General features: G+C 39.3%; 1 protein-coding gene across 1 annotated transcript in view; it reads left to right on the plus strand.

The window, feature by feature from the left end:
* The window catches only part of LOC138297092 (cytadherence high molecular weight protein 2-like), a 112,390-nt gene that overhangs the window by 66,684 nt on the left and 26,416 nt on the right, over positions 1-19,290 (plus strand). Inside the window, exons 17-20 of the mRNA XM_069236595.1 lie at positions 3,463-3,657; positions 6,016-6,210; positions 7,343-7,486; positions 18,226-18,420. Of these exons, the coding sequence (XP_069092696.1) occupies positions 3,463-3,657; positions 6,016-6,210; positions 7,343-7,486; positions 18,226-18,420 (729 nt within the window). The remainder of the gene's footprint in view (positions 1-3,462; positions 3,658-6,015; positions 6,211-7,342; positions 7,487-18,225; positions 18,421-19,290) is intronic.

The raw sequence follows: 19,290 nt of genomic DNA on the forward strand, positions 1-19,290 counted from the left end.
CCTCTTTTTTTAGCTGAGGTCCAGAGGATAAGACTGGGACAATGGGAACTAGGCCGACGCAAAATAGACCCAGGAAAACCAGGCGGGGTGGGAGAGGAGGAACACACAGGCTGTATGTGCTACATGGATACTGACTTCAATGTTGTGTTTACTACATGAACACTGACTTCAAAGGACAACTTTGTGTTTACTATGATGAACTTTTCTGTTTCAAGAATAAATTGAGCTTGAAACTCTTTATGTTGTTAATACCAATATACGTTGCATATTGATACATCACTTACTTCTAATTACATGTTCATGAGTGCCCTGACAGCTGTTTTTTGTCACTGTGCATTTCCCTGGAAACTTAAGAGGAATTGGGAAGATCCTCTTGCCAGGAGCACCATGTTAGGATTGGAATGTTAATGCTATTATGTGGACTCACTGTGAGCGCACAAATCCTATGACTTGCTTCCTATGTGCTTTCATTTTGATTCATTGATGCTAAACATAGGGGTGCTGCTCCAGCCCTTTGCATTGTAGGTTTTTTGATTGTTCTTTTAGAGTTTAGTGCTTTGCTTCGTTTGTACTTTAGATCGTAAATATGGACTGCGATAAACTAGCAGCAGACATTTTTGGCAGTTTAGAGCAGACAGGGACTATACCTAAGCCTTATGCAGCAGGTGCCCAACACACCAAAATGGGGCTTCGTGACAAGTTCTTCAAATTAGAGAAATTGAAGAAACAGGAGGTGTCTAAATGGTGGGATGGGGCAACCTTAAAACAATATGCAAAACTCAACAGGATACCTAGAGGTTTAAGATCACATATTTTTCCCACTTTTGACGATCTTAATCCAGATTTATTGGACAATTGGGAACAAGAAATAGTGTCAAGTTCATTTAGACTAATGAATATTTTGATAGAGAACTCAGAGAGGAAAATCACTAAATTACAAACAGAAATTGCTGAATTAGAAACAGATATCAACAATATGAACATGGAGGAACCAATGGCTAAGAACTATAAAATTCTTAATGAAATTTTGGAGCTACATCAATATGAGATCACACAAAGAAAGGCGCGTAAACTTAGGCGAGATGAGTTGGATTACAAAAATGGTAGGATCTTTACATTCTCCCGCAAATATGATCATTTATCCAAAAGAAATGAGTCCCCGCTAAGTTCTGATTTAGGCTCCTCATCCTCACTAAATAGTGTTTCTACCAACAACAGTGATTTAAGTGCTATTTCCAATACTTCCAGACAGGACAGGGTAGTACAACAGGGCACTCCCTCTTTTTTTAGCAGAGGTCCAGAGGATAAGACAGGGACAATGGGAACTAGGCCGACGCAAAATAGACCCAGGAAAACCAGGCGGGGTGGGAGAGGAGGAACACACAGGCTGTATGTGCTACATGGATACTGACTTCAATGTTGTGTTTACTACATGAACACTGACTTCAAAGGACAACTTTGTGTTTACTATGATGAACTTTTCTGTTTCAAGAATAAATTGAGCTTGAAACTCTTTATGTTGTTAATACCAATATATGTTGCATATTGATACATCACTTACTTCTAATTACATGTTCATGAGTGCCCTGACAGCTGTTTTTTGTCACTGTGAGTTTCCCTGGAAACTTAAGAGGAATTGGGAAGATCCTCTTGCCAGGAGCACCATGTTAGGATTGGAATGTTAATGCTATTATGTGGACTCACTGTGAGCGCACAAATCCTATGACTTGCTTCCTATGTGCTTTCATTTTGATTCATTGATGCTAAACATAGTGGTGCTGCTCCAGCCCTTTGCATTGTAGGTTTTTTGATTGTTCTTTTAGAGTTTAGTGCTTTGCTTCGTTTGTACTTTAGATCGTAAATATGGACTGCGATAAACTAGCAGCAGACATTTTTGGCAGTTTAGAGCAGACAGGGACTATACCTAAGCCTTATGCAGCAGGTGCCCAACACACCAAAATGGGGCTTCGTGACAAGTTCTTCAAATTAGAGAAATTGAAGAAACAGGAGGTGTCTAAATGGTGGGATGGGGCAACCTTAAAACAATATGCAAAACTCAACAGGATACCTAGAGGTTTAAGATCACATATTTTTCCCACTTTTGACGATCTTAATCCAGATTTATTGGACAATTGGGAACAAGAAATAGTGTCAAGTTCATTTAGACTAATGAATATTTTGATAGAGAACTCAGAGAGGAAAATCACTAAATTACAAACAGAAATTGCTGAATTAGAAACAGATATCAACAATATGAACATGGAGGAACCAATGGCTAAGAACTATAAAATTCTTAATGAAATTTTGGAGCTACATCAATATGAGATCACACAAAGAAAGGCGCGTAAACTTAGGCGAGATGAGTTGGATTACAAAAATGGTAGGATCTTTACATTCTCCCGCAAATATGATCATTTATCCAAAAGAAATGAGTCCCCGCTAAGTTCTGATTTAGGCTCCTCATCCTCACTAAATAGTGTTTCTACCAACAACAGTGATTTAAGTGCTATTTCCAATACTTCCAGACAGGACAGGGTAGTACAACAGGGCACTCCCTCTTTTTTTAGCAGAGGTCCAGAGGATAAGACAGGGACAATGGGAACTAGGCCGACGCAAAATAGACCCAGGAAAACCAGGCGGGGTGGGAGAGGAGGAACACACAGGCTGTATGTGCTACATGGATATTGACTTTAATGTTGTGTTTACTACATGAACACTGACTTCAAAGGACAACTTTGTGTTTACTATGATGAACTTTTCTGTTTCAAGAATAAATTGAGCTTGAAACTCTTTATGTTGTTAATACCAATATACGTTGCATATTGATACATCAATTACTTCTAATTACATGTTCATGAGTGCCCTGACAGCTATTTTTTGTCACTGTGAGTTTCCCTGGATACATTAGAGGAATTGGGAAGATCCTCTTGCCAGGAGCACCATGTTAGGATTGGAATGTTAATGCTATTATGTGGACTCACTGTGAGCGCCCAAATCCTATGACTTGCTTCCTATGTGCTTTCATTTTGATTCATTGATGCTAAACATAGGGGTGCTGCTCCAGCCCTTTGCATTGTAGGTTTTTTGATTGTTCTTTTAGAGTTGAGTGCTTTGCTTCGTTTGTACTTTAGATCGTAAATATGGACTGCGATAAACTAGCAGCAGACATTTTTGGCAGTTTAGAGCAGACAGGGACTATACCTAAGCCTTATGCAGCAGGTGCCCAACACACCAAAATGGGGCTTCGTGACAAGTTCTTCAAATTAGAAAAATTGAAGAAACAGGAGGTGTCTAAATGGTGGGATGGGGCAACCTTAAAACAATATGTAAAACTCAACAGGATACCTAGAGGTTTAAGATCACATATTTTTCCCACTTTTGACGATCTTGATCGAGATTTATTGGACAATTGGGAACAAGAAATAGTGTCAAGTTCATTTAGACTAATGAATATTTTGATAGAGAACTCAGAGAGGAAAATCACTAAATTACAAACAGAAATTGCTGAATTAGAAACAGATATCAACAATATGAACATGAAAGAACCAACGGCTAAGAACTATAAAATTCTTAATGAAATTTTGGAGCTACATCAATATGAGATCACACAAAGAAAGGCGCGTAACCTTAGGCGAGATGAGTTGGATTACAAAAATGGTAGGATCTTTACATTCTCCCGCAAATATGATCATTTATCCAAAAGAAATTAGTCCCCGCTAAGTTCTGATTTAGGCTCCTCATCCTCACTAAATAGTGTTTCTACCAACAACAGTGATTTAAGTGCTATTTCCAATACTTCCAGACAGGACAGGGTAGAACAACAGGGCACTCCCTCTTTTTTTAGCAGAGGTCCAGAGGATAAGACAGGGACAATGGGAACTAGGCCGACGCAAAATAGACCCAGGAAAACCAGGCGGAGTGGGAGAGGAGGAACACACAGGCTGTATGTGCTACATGGATACTTACTTCAATGTTGTGTTTACTACATGAACACTGACTTCAAAGGACAACTTTGTGTTTACTATGATGAACTTTTCTGTTTCAAGAATAAATTGAGCTTGAAACTCTTTATGTTGTTAATACCAATATACGTTGCATATTGATACATCACTTACTTCTAATTACATGTTCATGAGTGCCCTGACAGCTGTTTTTTGTCACTGTGAGTTTCCCTGGAAACATTAGAGAAATTGGGAAGATCCTCTTGCCAGGAGCACCATGTTAGGATTGAATGTTAATGCTATTATGTGGACTCACTGTGAGCGCCCAAATCCTATGACTTGCTTCCTATGTGCTTTCATTTTGATTCATTGATGCTAAACATAGGGGTGCTGCTCCAGCCCTTTGCATTGTAGGTTTTTTGATTGTTCTTTTAGAGTTGAGTGCTTTGCTTCGTTTGTACTTTAGATCGTAAATATGGACTGCGATAAACTAGCAGCAGACATTTTTGGCAGTTTAGAGCAGACAAGGACTATACCTAAGCCTTATGCAGCAGGTGCCCAACACACCAAAATGGAGCTTCGTGACAAGTTCTTCAAATTAGAGAAATTGAAGAAACAGGAGGTGTCTAAATGGTGGGATGGGGCAACCTTAAAACAATATGTAAAACTCAACAGGATACCTAGAGGTTTAAGATCACATATTTTTCCCACTTTTGACGATCTTGATCGAGATTTATTGGACAATTGGGAACAAGAAATAGTGTCAAGTTCATTTAGACTAATGAATATTTTGATAGAGAACTCAGAGAGGAAAATCACTAAATTACAAACAGAAATTGCTGAATTAGAAACAGATATCAACAATATGAACATGGAAGAACCAACGGCTAAGAACTATAAAATTCTTAATGAAATTTTGGAGCTACATCAATATGAGATCACACAAAGAAAGGCGCGTAAACTTAGGCGAGATGAGTTGGATTACAAAAATGGTAGGATCTTTACATTCTCCTGCAAATATGATCATTTATCCAAAAGAAATGAGTCCCAGCTAAGTTCTGATTTAAGCTCCTCATCCTCACTAAATAGTGTTTCTACCAACAACAGTGATTTAAGTGCTATTTCCAATACTTCCAGATAGGACAGGGTAGTACAACAGGGCACTCCCTCTTTTTTTAGCAGAGGTCCAGAGGATAAGACAGGGACAATGGGAACTAGGCCGACGCAAAATAGACCCAGGAAAACCAGGCGGGGTGGGAGAGGAGGAACACACAGGCTGTATGTGCTACATGGATACTGACTTCAATGTTGTGTTTACTACATGAACACTGACTTCAAAGGACAACTTTGTGTTTACTATGATGAACTATTCTGTTTCAAGAATAAATTGACCTTGAAACTCTTTATGTTGTTAATACCAATATACGTTGCATATTGATACATCACTTACTTCTAATTACATGTTCATGAGTGCCCTGACAGCTGTTTTTTGTCACTGTGAGTTTCCCTGGAAACTTAAGAGGAATTGGGAAGATCCTCTTGCCAGGAGAACCATGTTAGGATTGGAATGTTAATGCTATTATGTGGACTCACTGTGAGCGCACAAATCCTATGACTTGCTTCCTATGTGCTTTCATTTTGATTCATTGATGCTAAACATAGGGGTGCTGCTCCAGCCCTTTGCATTGTAGGTTTTTTGATTGTTCTTTTAGAGTTGAGTGCTTTGCTTCGTTTGTACTTTAGATCGTAAATATGGACCGCGATAAACTAGCAGCAGACATTTTTGGCAGTTTAGAGCAGACAGGGACTATACCTAAGCCTTATGCAGCAGGTGCCCAACACACCAAAATGGGGCTTCGTGACAAGTTCTTCAAATTAGAGAAATTGAAGAAACAGGAGGTGTCTAAATGGTGGGATGGGGCAACCTTAAAACAATATGTAAAACTCAACAGGATACCTAGAGGTTTAAGATCACATATCTTTCCCACTTTTGACGATCTTGATCCAGATTTATTGGACAATTGGGAACAAGAAATAGTGTCAAGTTCATTTAGACTAATGAATATTTTGATAGAGAACTCGGAGAGGAAAATCACTAAATTACAAACAGAAATTGCTCAATTAGAAACAGATATCAACAATATGAACATGGAGGAACCAACGGCTAAAAACTATAAAATTCTTAATGGAATTTTGGAGCTACATCAATATGAGATCACAAAAAGAAAGGCGCGTAAACTTAGGCGAGATGAGTTGGATTGCAAAAATGGTAGGATCTTTACATTCTCCCGCAAATATGATCATTTATGCAAAAGAAATGAGTCCCCGCTAAGTTCTGATTTAGGCTCCTCATCCTCACTAAATAGTGTTTCTACCAACAACAGTGATTTAAGTGCTATTTCCAATACTTCCAGACAGGACAGGGTAGTACAACAGGGCACTCCCTCTTTTTTTAGCAGAGGTCCAGAGGACAAGACAGGGACAATGGGAACTAGGCCGATGCAAAATAGACCCAGGAAAACCAGGCGGGGTGGGAGAGGAGGAACACACAGGCTGTATGTGCTACATGGATACTGACTTCAATGTTGTGTTTACTACATGAACACTGACTTCAAAGGACAACTTTGTGTTTACTATGATGAACTTTTCTGTTTCAAGAATAAATTGAGCTTGAAACTCTTTATGTTGTTAATACCAATATACGTTGCATATTGATACATCACTTACTTCTAATTACATGTTCATGAGTGCCCTGACAGCTGTTTTTTGTCACTGTGAGTTTCCCTGGAAACATTAGAGGAATTGGGAAGATCCTCTTGCCAGGAGCACCATGTTAGGATTGAAATGTTAATGCTATTATGTGGACTCACTGTGAGCGCCCAAATCCTATGACTTGCTTCCTATGTGCTTTCATTTTGATTCATTGATGCTAAACATAGGGGTGCTGCTCCAGCCCTTTGCATTGTAGGTTTTTGATTATTCTTTTAGAGTTGAGTGCTTTGCTTCGTTTGTACTTTAGATCGTAAATATGGACCGCCATAAACTAGCAGCAGGCATTTTTGGCAGTTTAGAGCAGAAAGGGACTATACCTAAGCCTTATGCAGCAGGTGCCCAACACACCAAAATGGGGCTTCGTGACAAGTTCTTCAAATGAGAGAAATTGAAGAAACAGGAGGTGTCTAAATGGTGGGATGGGGCAACCTTAAAGCAATATGTAAAACTCGACAGGATACCTAGAGGTTTAAAATCACATATTTTTCCCACTTTTGACGATCTTGATCCAGATTTATTGGACAATTGGGAACAAGAAATAGTGTCAAGTTCATTTAGACTAATGAATATTTTGATAGAGAACTCGGAGAGGAAAATCACTAAATTACAAACAGAAATTGCTGAATTAGAAACAGATATCAACAATATGAACATGGAGGAACCAACGGCTAAGAACTATAAAATTCTTAATGAAATTTTGGAGCTACATCAATATGAGATCACTCAAAGAAAGGCGCGTAAACTTAGGCGAGATGAGTTGGATTACAAAAATGGTAGGATCTTTACATTCTCCCGCAAATATGATCATTTATCCAATGAAATGAGTCCCCGCTAAGTTCTGATTTAGGCTCCTCATCCTCACTAAATAGTGTTTCTACCAACAACAGTGATTTAAGTGCTATTTCCAATACTTCCAGACAGGACAGGGTAGTACAACAGGGCACTCCCTCTTTTTTTAGCAGAGGTCCAGAGGATAAGACAGGGACAATGGGAACTAGGCCGACGCAAAATAGACCCAGGAAAACCAGGCGGGGTGGGAGAGGAGGAACACACAGGCTGTATGTGCTACATGGATACTGACTTCAATGTTGTGTTTACTCCATGAACACTGACTTCAAAGGACAACTCTGTGTTTACTATGATGAACTTTTCTGTTTCAAGAATAAATTGAGCTTGAAACTCTTTATGTTGTTAATACCAATATACGTTGCATATTGATACATCACTTACTTCTAATTACATGTTCATGAGTGCCCTGACAGCTGTTTTTTGTCACTGTGAGTTTCCCTGGAAACTTAAGAGGAATTGGGAAGATCCTCTTGCCAGGAGCACCATGTTAGGATTGGAATGTTAATGCTATTATGTGGACTCACTGTGAGCGCCCAAATCCTATGACTTGCTTCCTATGTGCTTTCATTTTGATTCATTGATGCTAAACATAGGGGTGCTGCTCCAGCCCTTTGCATTGTAGGTTTTTTGATTGTTCTTTTAGAGTTGAGTGCTTTGCTTCGTTTGTACTTTTGATCGTAAATATGGACCGCGATAAACAAGCAGCAGACATTTTTGGCAGTTTAGAGCAGACAGGGACTATACCTAAGCCTTATGCAGCAGGTGCCCAACACACCAAAATGGGGCTTCGTGAAAAGTTCTTCAAATTAGAGAAATTGAAGAAACAGGAGGTCTCTAAATGGTGGGATGGGGCAACCTTAAAACAATATGTAAAACTCAACAGGATACCTAGAGGTTTAAGATCACATATTTTTCCCACTTTTGACGATCTTGATCCAGATTTATTGGACAATTGGGAACAAGAAATAGTGTCAAGTTCATTTAGACTAATGAATATTTTGATAGAGAACTCGGAGAGGAAAATCACTAAATTACAAACAGAAATTGCTGAATTAGAAACAGATATTAACAATATGAACATGGAGGAACCAATGGCTAAGAACTATTAAATTCTTAATGAAATTTTGGAGCTACATCAATATGAGATCACACAAAGAAAGGCGCGTAAACTTAGGCGAGATGAGTTGGATTACAAAAATGGTAGGATCTTTACATTCTCCCGCAAATATGATCATTTATCCAAAAGAAATGAGTCCCTGCTAAGTTCTGATTTAGGCTCCTCATCCTCACTAAATAGTGTTTCTACCAACAACAGTGATTTAAGTGCTATTTCCAATACTTCCAGACAGGACAGGGTAGTACAACAGGGCACTCCCTCTTTTTTTAGCAGAGGTCCAGAGGATAAGACTGGGACAATGGGAACTAGGCCGACGCAAAATAGACCCAGGAAAACCAGGCGGGGTGGGAGAGGAGGAACACACAGGCTGTATGTGCTACATGGATACTGACTTCAATGTTGTGTTTACTACATGAACACTGACTTCAAAGGACAACTTTGTGTTTACTATGATGAACTTTTCTGTTTCAAGAATAAATTGAGCTTGAAACTCTTTATGTTGTTAATACCAATATACGTTGCATATTGATACATCACTTACTTCTAATTACATGTTCATGAGTGCCCTGACAGCTGTTTTTTGTCACTGTGCATTTCCCTGGAAACTTAAGAGGAATTGGGAAGATCCTCTTGCCAGGAGCACCATGTTAGGATTGGAATGTTAATGCTATTATGTGGACTCACTGTGAGCGCACAAATCCTATGACTTGCTTCCTATGTGCTTTCATTTTGATTCATTGATGCTAAACATAGGGGTGCTGCTCCAGCCCTTTGCATTGTAGGTTTTTTGATTGTTCTTTTAGAGTTTAGTGCTTTGCTTCGTTTGTACTTTAGATCGTAAATATGGACTGCGATAAACTAGCAGCAGACATTTTTGGCAGTTTAGAGCAGACAGGGACTATACCTAAGCCTTATGCAGCAGGTGCCCAACACACCAAAATGGGGCTTCGTGACAAGTTCTTCAAATTAGAGAAATTGAAGAAACAGGAGGTGTCTAAATGGTGGGATGGGGCAACCTTAAAACAATATGCAAAACTCAACAGGATACCTAGAGGTTTAAGATCACATATTTTTCCCACTTTTGACGATCTTAATCCAGATTTATTGGACAATTGGGAACAAGAAATAGTGTCAAGTTCATTTAGACTAATGAATATTTTGATAGAGAACTCAGAGAGGAAAATCACTAAATTACAAACAGAAATTGCTGAATTAGAAACAGATATCAACAATATGAACATGGAGGAACCAATGGCTAAGAACTATAAAATTCTTAATGAAATTTTGGAGCTACATCAATATGAGATCACACAAAGAAAGGCGCGTAAACTTAGGCGAGATGAGTTGGATTACAAAAATGGTAGGATCTTTACATTCTCCCGCAAATATGATCATTTATCCAAAAGAAATGAGTCCCCGCTAAGTTCTGATTTAGGCTCCTCATCCTCACTAAATAGTGTTTCTACCAACAACAGTGATTTAAGTGCTATTTCCAATACTTCCAGACAGGACAGGGTAGTACAACAGGGCACTCCCTCTTTTTTTAGCAGAGGTCCAGAGGATAAGACAGGGACAATGGGAACTAGGCCGACGCAAAATAGACCCAGGAAAACCAGGCGGGGTGGGAGAGGAGGAACACACAGGCTGTATGTGCTACATGGATACTGACTTCAATGTTGTGTTTACTACATGAACACTGACTTCAAAGGACAACTTTGTGTTTACTATGATGAACTTTTCTGTTTCAAGAATAAATTGAGCTTGAAACTCTTTATGTTGTTAATACCAATATATGTTGCATATTGATACATCACTTACTTCTAATTACATGTTCATGAGTGCCCTGACAGCTGTTTTTTGTCACTGTGAGTTTCCCTGGAAACTTAAGAGGAATTGGGAAGATCCTCTTGCCAGGAGCACCATGTTAGGATTGGAATGTTAATGCTATTATGTGGACTCACTGTGAGCGCACAAATCCTATGACTTGCTTCCTATGTGCTTTCATTTTGATTCATTGATGCTAAACATAGTGGTGCTGCTCCAGCCCTTTGCATTGTAGGTTTTTTGATTGTTCTTTTAGAGTTTAGTGCTTTGCTTCGTTTGTACTTTAGATCGTAAATATGGACTGCGATAAACTAGCAGCAGACATTTTTGGCAGTTTAGAGCAGACAGGGACTATACCTAAGCCTTATGCAGCAGGTGCCCAACACACCAAAATGGGGCTTCGTGACAAGTTCTTCAAATTAGAGAAATTGAAGAAACAGGAGGTGTCTAAATGGTGGGATGGGGCAACCTTAAAACAATATGTAAAACTCAACAGGATACCTAGAGGTTTAAGATCACATATTTTTCCCACTTTTGACGATCTTGATCCAGATTTATTGGACAATTGGGAACAAGAAATAGTGTCAAGTTCATTTAGACTAATGAATATTTTGATAGAGAACTCGGAGAGGAAAATCACTAAATTACAAACAGAAATCGCTGAATTAGAAACAGATATCAACAATATGAACATGGAGGAACCAACGGCTAAGAACTATAAAATTCTTAATGAAATTTTGGAGCTACATCAATATGAGATCACACAAAGAAAGGCGCGTAAACTTAGGCGAGATGAGTTGGATTACAAAAATGGTAGGATCTTTACATTCTCCCGCAAATATGATCATTTATCCAAAAGAAATGAGTCCCCGCTAAGTTCTGATTTAGGCTCCTCATCCTCACTAAATAGTGTTTCTACCAACAACAGTGATTTAAGTGCTATTTCCAATACTTCCAGACAGGACAGGGTAGTACAACAGGGCACTCCCTCTTTTTTTAGCAGAGGTCCAGAGGATAAGACAGGGACAATGGGAACTAGGCCGACGCAAAATAGACCCAGGAAAACCAGGCGGGGTGGGAGAGGAGGAACACACAGGCTGTATGTGCTACATGGATATTGACTTTAATGTTGTGTTTACTACATGAACACTGACTTCAAAGGACAACTTTGTGTTTACTATGATGAACTTTTCTGTTTCAAGAATAAATTGAGCTTGAAACTCTTTATGTTGTTAATACCAATATACGTTGCATATTGATACATCAATTACTTCTAATTACATGTTCATGAGTGCCCTGACAGCTATTTTTTGTCACTGTGAGTTTCCCTGGATACATTAGAGGAATTGGGAAGATCCTCTTGCCAGGAGCACCATGTTAGGATTGGAATGTTAATGCTATTATGTGGACTCACTGTGAGCGCCCAAATCCTATGACTTGCTTCCTATGTGCTTTCATTTTGATTCATTGATGCTAAACATAGGGGTGCTGCTCCAGCCCTTTGCATTGTAGGTTTTTTGATTGTTCTTTTAGAGTTGAGTGCTTTGCTTCGTTTGTACTTTAGATCGTAAATATGGACTGCGATAAACTAGCAGCAGACATTTTTGGCAGTTTAGAGCAGACAGGGACTATACCTAAGCCTTATGCAGCAGGTGCCCAACACACCGAAATGGGGCTTCGTGACAAGTTCTTCAAATTAGAAAAATTGAAGAAACAGGAGGTGTCTAAATGGTGGGATGGGGCAACCTTAAAACAATATGTAAAACTCAACAGGATACCTAGAGGTTTAAGATCACATATTTTTCCCACTTTTGACGATCTTGATCGAGATTTATTGGACAATTGGGAACAAGAAATAGTGTCAAGTTCATTTAGACTAATGAATATTTTGATAGAGAACTCAGAGAGGAAAATCACTAAATTACAAACAGAAATTGCTGAATTAGAAACAGATATCAACAATATGAACATGGAAGAACCAACGGCTAAGAACTATAAAATTCTTAATGAAATTTTGGAGCTACATCAATATGAGATCACACAAAGAAAGGCGCGTAACCTTAGGCGAGATGAGTTGGATTACAAAAATGGTAGGATCTTTACATTCTCCTGCAAATATGATCATTTATCCAAAAGAAATGAGTCCCAGCTAAGTTCTGATTTAAGCTCCTCATCCTCACTAAATAGTGTTTCTACCAACAACAGTGATTTAAGTGCTATTTCCAATACTTCCAGACAGGACAGGGTAGTACAACAGGGCACTCCCTCTTTTTTTAGCAGAGGTCCAGAGGATAAGACAGGGACAATGGGAACTAGGCCGACGCAAAATAGACCCAGGAAAACCAGGCGGGGTGGGAGAGGAGGAACACACAGGCTGTATGTGCTACATGGATACTGACTTCAATGTTGTGTTTACTACATGAACACTGACTTCAAAGGACAACTTTGTGTTTACTATGATGAACTATTCTGTTTCAAGAATAAATTGACCTTGAAACTCTTTATGTTGTTAATACCAATATACGTTGCATATTGATACATCACTTACTTCTAATTACATGTTCATGAGTGCCCTGACAGCTGTTTTTTGTCACTGTGAGTTTCCCTGGAAACTTAAGAGGAATTGGGAAGATCCTCTTGCCAGGAGAACCATGTTAGGATTGGAATGTTAATGCTATTATGTGGACTCACTGTGAGCGCACAAATCCTATGACTTGCTTCCTATGTGCTTTCATTTTGATTCATTGATGCTAAACATAGGGGTGCTGCTCCAGCCATTTGCATTGTAGGTTTTTTGATTGTTCTTTTAGAGTTGAGTGCTTTGCTTCGTTTGTACTTTAGATCGTAAATATGGACCGCGATAAACTAGCAGCAGACATTTTTGGCAGTTTAGAGCAGACAGGGACTATACCTAAGCCTTATGCAGCAGGTGCCCAACACACCAAAATGGGGCTTCGTGACAAGTTCTTCAAATTAGAGAAATTTAAGAAACAGGAGGTGTCTAAATGGTGGGATGGGGCAACCTTAAAACAATATGTAAAACTCAACAGGATACCTAGAGGTTTAAGATCACATATCTTTCCCACTTTTGACGATCTTGATCCAGATTTATTGGACAATTGGGAACAAGAAATAGTGTCAAGTTCATTTAGACTAATGAATATTTTGATAGAGAACTCGGAGAGGAAAATCACTAAATTACAAACAGAAATTGCTGAATTAGAAACAGATATCAACAATATGAACATGGAGGAACCAACGGCTAAGAACTATAAAATTCTTAATGAAATTTTGGAGCTACATCAATATGAGATCACACAAAGAAAGGCGCGTAAACTTAGGCGAGATGAGTTGGATTACAAAAATGGTAGGATCTTTACATTCTCCCGCAAATATGATCATTTATCCAAAAGAAATTAGTCCCCGCTAAGTTCTGATTTAGGCTCCTCATCCTCACTAAATAGTGTTTCTACCAACAACAGTGATTTAAGTGCTATTTCCAATACTTCCAGACAGGACAGGGTAGTACAACAGGGCACTCCCTCTTTTTTTAGCAGAGGTCCAGAGGATAAGACAGGGACAATGGGAACTAGGCCGACGCAAAATAGACCCAGGAAAACCAGGCGGAGTGGGAGAGGAGGAACACACAGGCTGTATGTGCTACATGGATACTTACTTCAATGTTGTGTTTACTACATGAACACTGACTTCAAAGGACAACTTTGTGTTTACTATGATGAACTTTTCTGTTTCAAGAATAAATTGAGCTTGAAACTCTTTATGTTGTTAATACCAATATACGTTGCATATTGATACATCACTTACTTCTAATTACATGTTCATGAGTGCCCTGACAGCTGTTTTTTGTCACTGTGAGTTTCCCTGGAAACATTAGAGAAATTGGGAAGATCCTCTTGCCAGGAGCACCATGTTAGGATTGAATGTTAATGCTATTATGTGGACTCACTGTGAGCGCCCAAATCCTATGACTTGCTTCCTATGTGCTTTCATTTTGATTCATTGATGCTAAACATAGGGGTGCTGCTCCAGCCCTTTGCATTGTAGGTTTTTTGATTGTTCTTTTAGAGTTGAGTGCTTTGCTTCGTTTGTACTTTAGATCGTAAATATGGACCGCGATAAACTAGCAGCAGACATTTTTGGCAGTTTAGAGCAGACAAGGACTATACCTAAGCCTTATGCAGCAGGTGCCCAACACACCAAAATGGAGCTTCGTGACAAGTTCTTCAAATTAGAGAAATTGAAGAAACAGGAGGTGTCTAAATGGTGGGATGGGGCAACCTTAAAACAATATGTAAAACTCAACAGGATACCTAGAGGTTTAAGATCACATATTTTTCCCACTTTTGACGATCTTGATCGAGATTTATTGGACAATTGGGAACAAGAAATAGTGTCAAGTTCATTTAGACTAATGAATATTTTGATAGAGAACTCAGAGAGGAAAATCACTAAATTACAAACAGAAATTGCTGAATTAGAAACAGATATCAACAATATGAACATGGAAGAACCAACGGCTAAGAACTATAAAATTCTTAATGAAATTTTGGAGCTACATCAATATGAGATCACACAAAGAAAGGCGCGTAAACTTAGGCGAGATGAGTTGGATTACAAAAATGGTAGGATCTTTACATTCTCCTGCAAATATGATCATTTATCCAAAAGAAATGAGTCCCAGCTAAGTTCTGATTTAAGCTCCTCATCCTCACTAAATAGTGTTTCTACCAACAACAGTGATTTAAGTGCTATTTCCAATACTTCCAGACAGGACAGGGTAGTACAACAGGGCACTCCCTCTTTTTTTAGCAGAGGTCCAGAGGATAAGACAGGGACAATGGGAACTAGGCCGACGCAAAATAGACCCAGGAAAACCAGGCGGGGTGGGAGAGGAGGAACACACAGGCTGTATGTGCTACATGGATACTGACTTCAATGTTGTGTTTACTACATGAACACTGACTTCAAAGGACAACTTTGTGTTTACTATGATGAACTATTCTGTTTCAAGAATAAATTGACCTTGAAACTCTTTATGTTGTTAATACCAATATACGTTGCATATTGATACATCACTTACTTCTAATTACATGTTCATGAGTGCCCTGACAGCTGTTTTTTGTCACTGTGAGTTTCCCTGGAAACTTAAGAGGAATTGGGAAGATCCTCTTGCCAGGAGAACCATGTTAGGATTGGAATGTTAATGCTATTATGTGGACTCACTGTGAGCGCACAAATCCTATGACTTGCTTCCTATGTGCTTTCATTTTGATTCATTGATGCTAAACATAGGGGTGCTGCTCCAGCCGTTTGCATTGTAGGTTTTTTGATTGTTCTTTTAGAGTTGAGTGCTTTGCTTCGTTTGTACTTTAGATCGTAAATATGGACCGCGATAAACTAGCAGCAGACATTTTTGGCAGTTTAGAGCAGACAGGGACTATACCTAAGCCTTATGCAGCAGGTGCCCAACACACCAAAATGGGGCTTCGTGACAAGTTCTTCAAATTAGAGAAATTGAAGAAACAGGAGGTGTCTAAATGGTGGGATGGGGCAACCTTAAAACAATATGTAAAACTCAACAGGATACCTAGAGGTTTAAGATCACATATCTTTCCCACTTTTGACGATCTTGATCCAGATTTATTGGACAATTGGGAACAAGAAATAGTGTCAAGTTCATTTAGACTAATGAATATTTTGATAGAGAACTCGGAGAGGAAAATCACTAAATTACAAACAGAAATTGCTGAATTAGAAACAGATATCAACAATATGAACATGGAGGAACCAACGGCTAAGAACTATAAAATTCTTAATGAAATTTTGGAGCTACATCAATATGAGATCACACAAAGAAAGGCGCGTAAACTTAGGCGAGATGAGTTGGATTACAAAAATGGTAGGATCTTTACATTCTCCCGCAAATATGATCATTTATCCAAAAGAAATTAGTCCCCGCTAAGTTCTGATTTAGGCTCCTCATCCTCACTAAATAGTGTTTCTACCAACAACAGTGATTTAAGTGCTATTTCCAATACTTCCAGACAGGACAGGGTAGTACAACAGGGCACTTCCTCTTTTTTTAGCAGAGGTCCAGAGGATAAGACAGGGACAATGGGAACTAGGCCGACGCAAAATAGACCCAGGAAAACCAGGCGGAGTGGGAGAGGAGGAACACACAGGCTGTATGTGCTACATGGATACTTACTTCAATGTTGTGTTTACTACATGAACACTGACTTCAAAGGACAACTTTGTGTTTACTATGATGAACTTTTCTGTTTCAAGAATAAATTGAGCTTGAAACTCTTTATGTTGTTAATACCAATATACGTTGCATATTGATACATCACTTACTTCTAATTACATGTTCATGAGTGCCCTGACAGCTGTTTTTTGTCACTGTGAGTTTCCCTGGAAACATTAGAGAAATTGGGAAGATCCTCTTGCCAGGAGCACCATGTTAGGATTGAATGTTAATGCTATTATGTGGACTCACTGTGAGCGCCCAAATCCTATGACTTGCTTCCTATGTGCTTTCATTTTGATTCATTGATGCTAAACATAGGGGTGCTGCTCCAGCCCTTTTCATTGTAGGTTTTTTGATTGTTCTTTTAGAGTTGAGTGCTTTGCTTCGTTTGTACTTTAGATCGTAAATATGGACCGCGATAAACTAGCAGCAGACATTTTTGGCAGTTTAGAGCAGACAGGGACTATACCTAAGCCTTATGCAGCAGGTGCCCAACACACCAAAATGGGGCTTCGTGACAAGTTCTTCAAATTAGAGAAATTGAAGAAACATTAGGGGCCAGATGTAGCAAAGGATTTGCGCGTCGCAAACGGCGAAAATCGCCGTTTGCGAGGCGCAAATGCCTCTTTGCTATGCAGAAATGCATATTGCGAGTCGGGACCGACTCGCAATTTGCATTTCAGAATCGCAAATAGGAAGGGGTGTTCCCTTCCTATTTGCGATTCGGAGTGGCATGCAATACCATTTGCGACCGCATATGCGGTCGCAAAGGGTGTCGCAGTTACCATCCACTTCAAGTGGATGGTAACCCACTCGCAAATTGGAAGGGGTCCCCATGGGACCCCTTCCCCTTTGCGAATGGACCCAATATTATTTTTTCAGAGCAGGTAGTCGTCCAAGGGACCACTACCTGCCCTGAAAAAATACCGAAACTAAAGGTTTCGGTATTTTTTTTAAGTGCTGCTCGTTTTCCTTTAAGGAAAACGGGCTACACTTAAAAAAAAAAAACTGCTTTATTGAGAAAGCAGTCACGAACATGGAGGTCTGCTGACGACAGCAGGCCTCCATGTTTACGAGTGCCTAGACTCGCTATGGGGCCGCAATTTGCGACCCACCTCATGAATATTCATGAGGTGGGTCATTGCGACCCCATAGCGAGTCGCAGACGGTGTCTGAGACACCGTTCTGCATTGGAAATTGCAAGTTGCAATTTGCGAGTCGCTCCGACTTGCAAATTGCAAGTCTCAATTTCCAAATTTGCTACATCTGGCCCTAGGTGTCTAAATGGTGGGATGGGGCAACCTTAAAACAATATGTAAAACTCAACAGGATACCTAGAGGTTTAAGATCACATATTTTTCCCACTTTTGACGATCTTGATCCAGATTTATTGGACAATTGGGAACAAGAAATAGTGTCAAGTTCATTTAGACTAATTAATATTTTGATAGAGAACTCGGAGAGGAAAATCACTAAATTACAAACAGAAATTGCTGAATTAGAAACAGATATCAACAATATGAACATGGAGGAACCAACGGCTAAGAACTATCAAATTCTTAATGAAATTTTGGAGCTACATCAATATGAGATTACACAAAGAAAGGTGCGTAAACTTAGGCGAGATGAGTTGGATTACAAAAATGGTAGGATCTTTACATTCTCACGCAAATATGATCATTTATCCAAAAGAAATGAGTCCCCGCTAAGTTCTGATTTAGGCTCCTCATCCTCACTAAATAGTGTTTCTACCAACAACAGTGATTTAAGTGCTATTTCCAATACTTCCAGACAGGACAGGGTAGTACAACAGGGCACTCCCTCTTTTTTTAGCAGAGGTCAAGAGGATAAGACAGGGACAATGGGAACTAGGCCGACGCAAAATAGACCCAGGAAAACCAGGCGGGGTGGGAGAGGAGGAACACACAGGCTGTATGTGCTACATGGATACTGACTTCTATGTTGTGTTTACTACATGAACACTGACTTCAAAGGACAACTTTGTGTTTACTATGATGAACTTTTCTGTTTCAAGAATAAATTGAGCTTGAAACTCTTTATGTTGTTAATACCAATATACGTTGCATATTGATACATCACTTACTTCTAATTACATGTTTATGAGTGCCCTGACAGCTGTTTTTTGTTGTGTTTTATTTAGTAGTTAGTAGTTTTGGGTTTTTTTGCGCATTTGGAGGGATGGGGTATTTTATTTTGGCTTTTGGAGGGAGGGGTGGTTTAATTTAGGGTTTTGGAGGGAGGGGTTGTTTTATTTTGTTTTTTTGGAAGTGATGGGACCACACCACTTTCAAAGGGTACCAGGCGTCTCTACACCTTGAATAGCTGAACAGGTCAACCCCCTTTTATATTGGAAGGCCAAAGCAGCAGCAAATGCATTTCACAAGAAAAATGTTGACATGTTTAAAAGCCTATATCAACCATTATTCTGTAAAAGTGTCTTAGAGACCACAAGGTCTAGGCACTTAACGTGAAGATTTGAGACATGCTAAGTCGTT

This window comes from Pleurodeles waltl, chromosome 5 (genome assembly GCF_031143425.1).
Source record: "Pleurodeles waltl isolate 20211129_DDA chromosome 5, aPleWal1.hap1.20221129, whole genome shotgun sequence".
Classification (NCBI taxonomy): Eukaryota; Metazoa; Chordata; class Amphibia; order Caudata; family Salamandridae; genus Pleurodeles; species Pleurodeles waltl.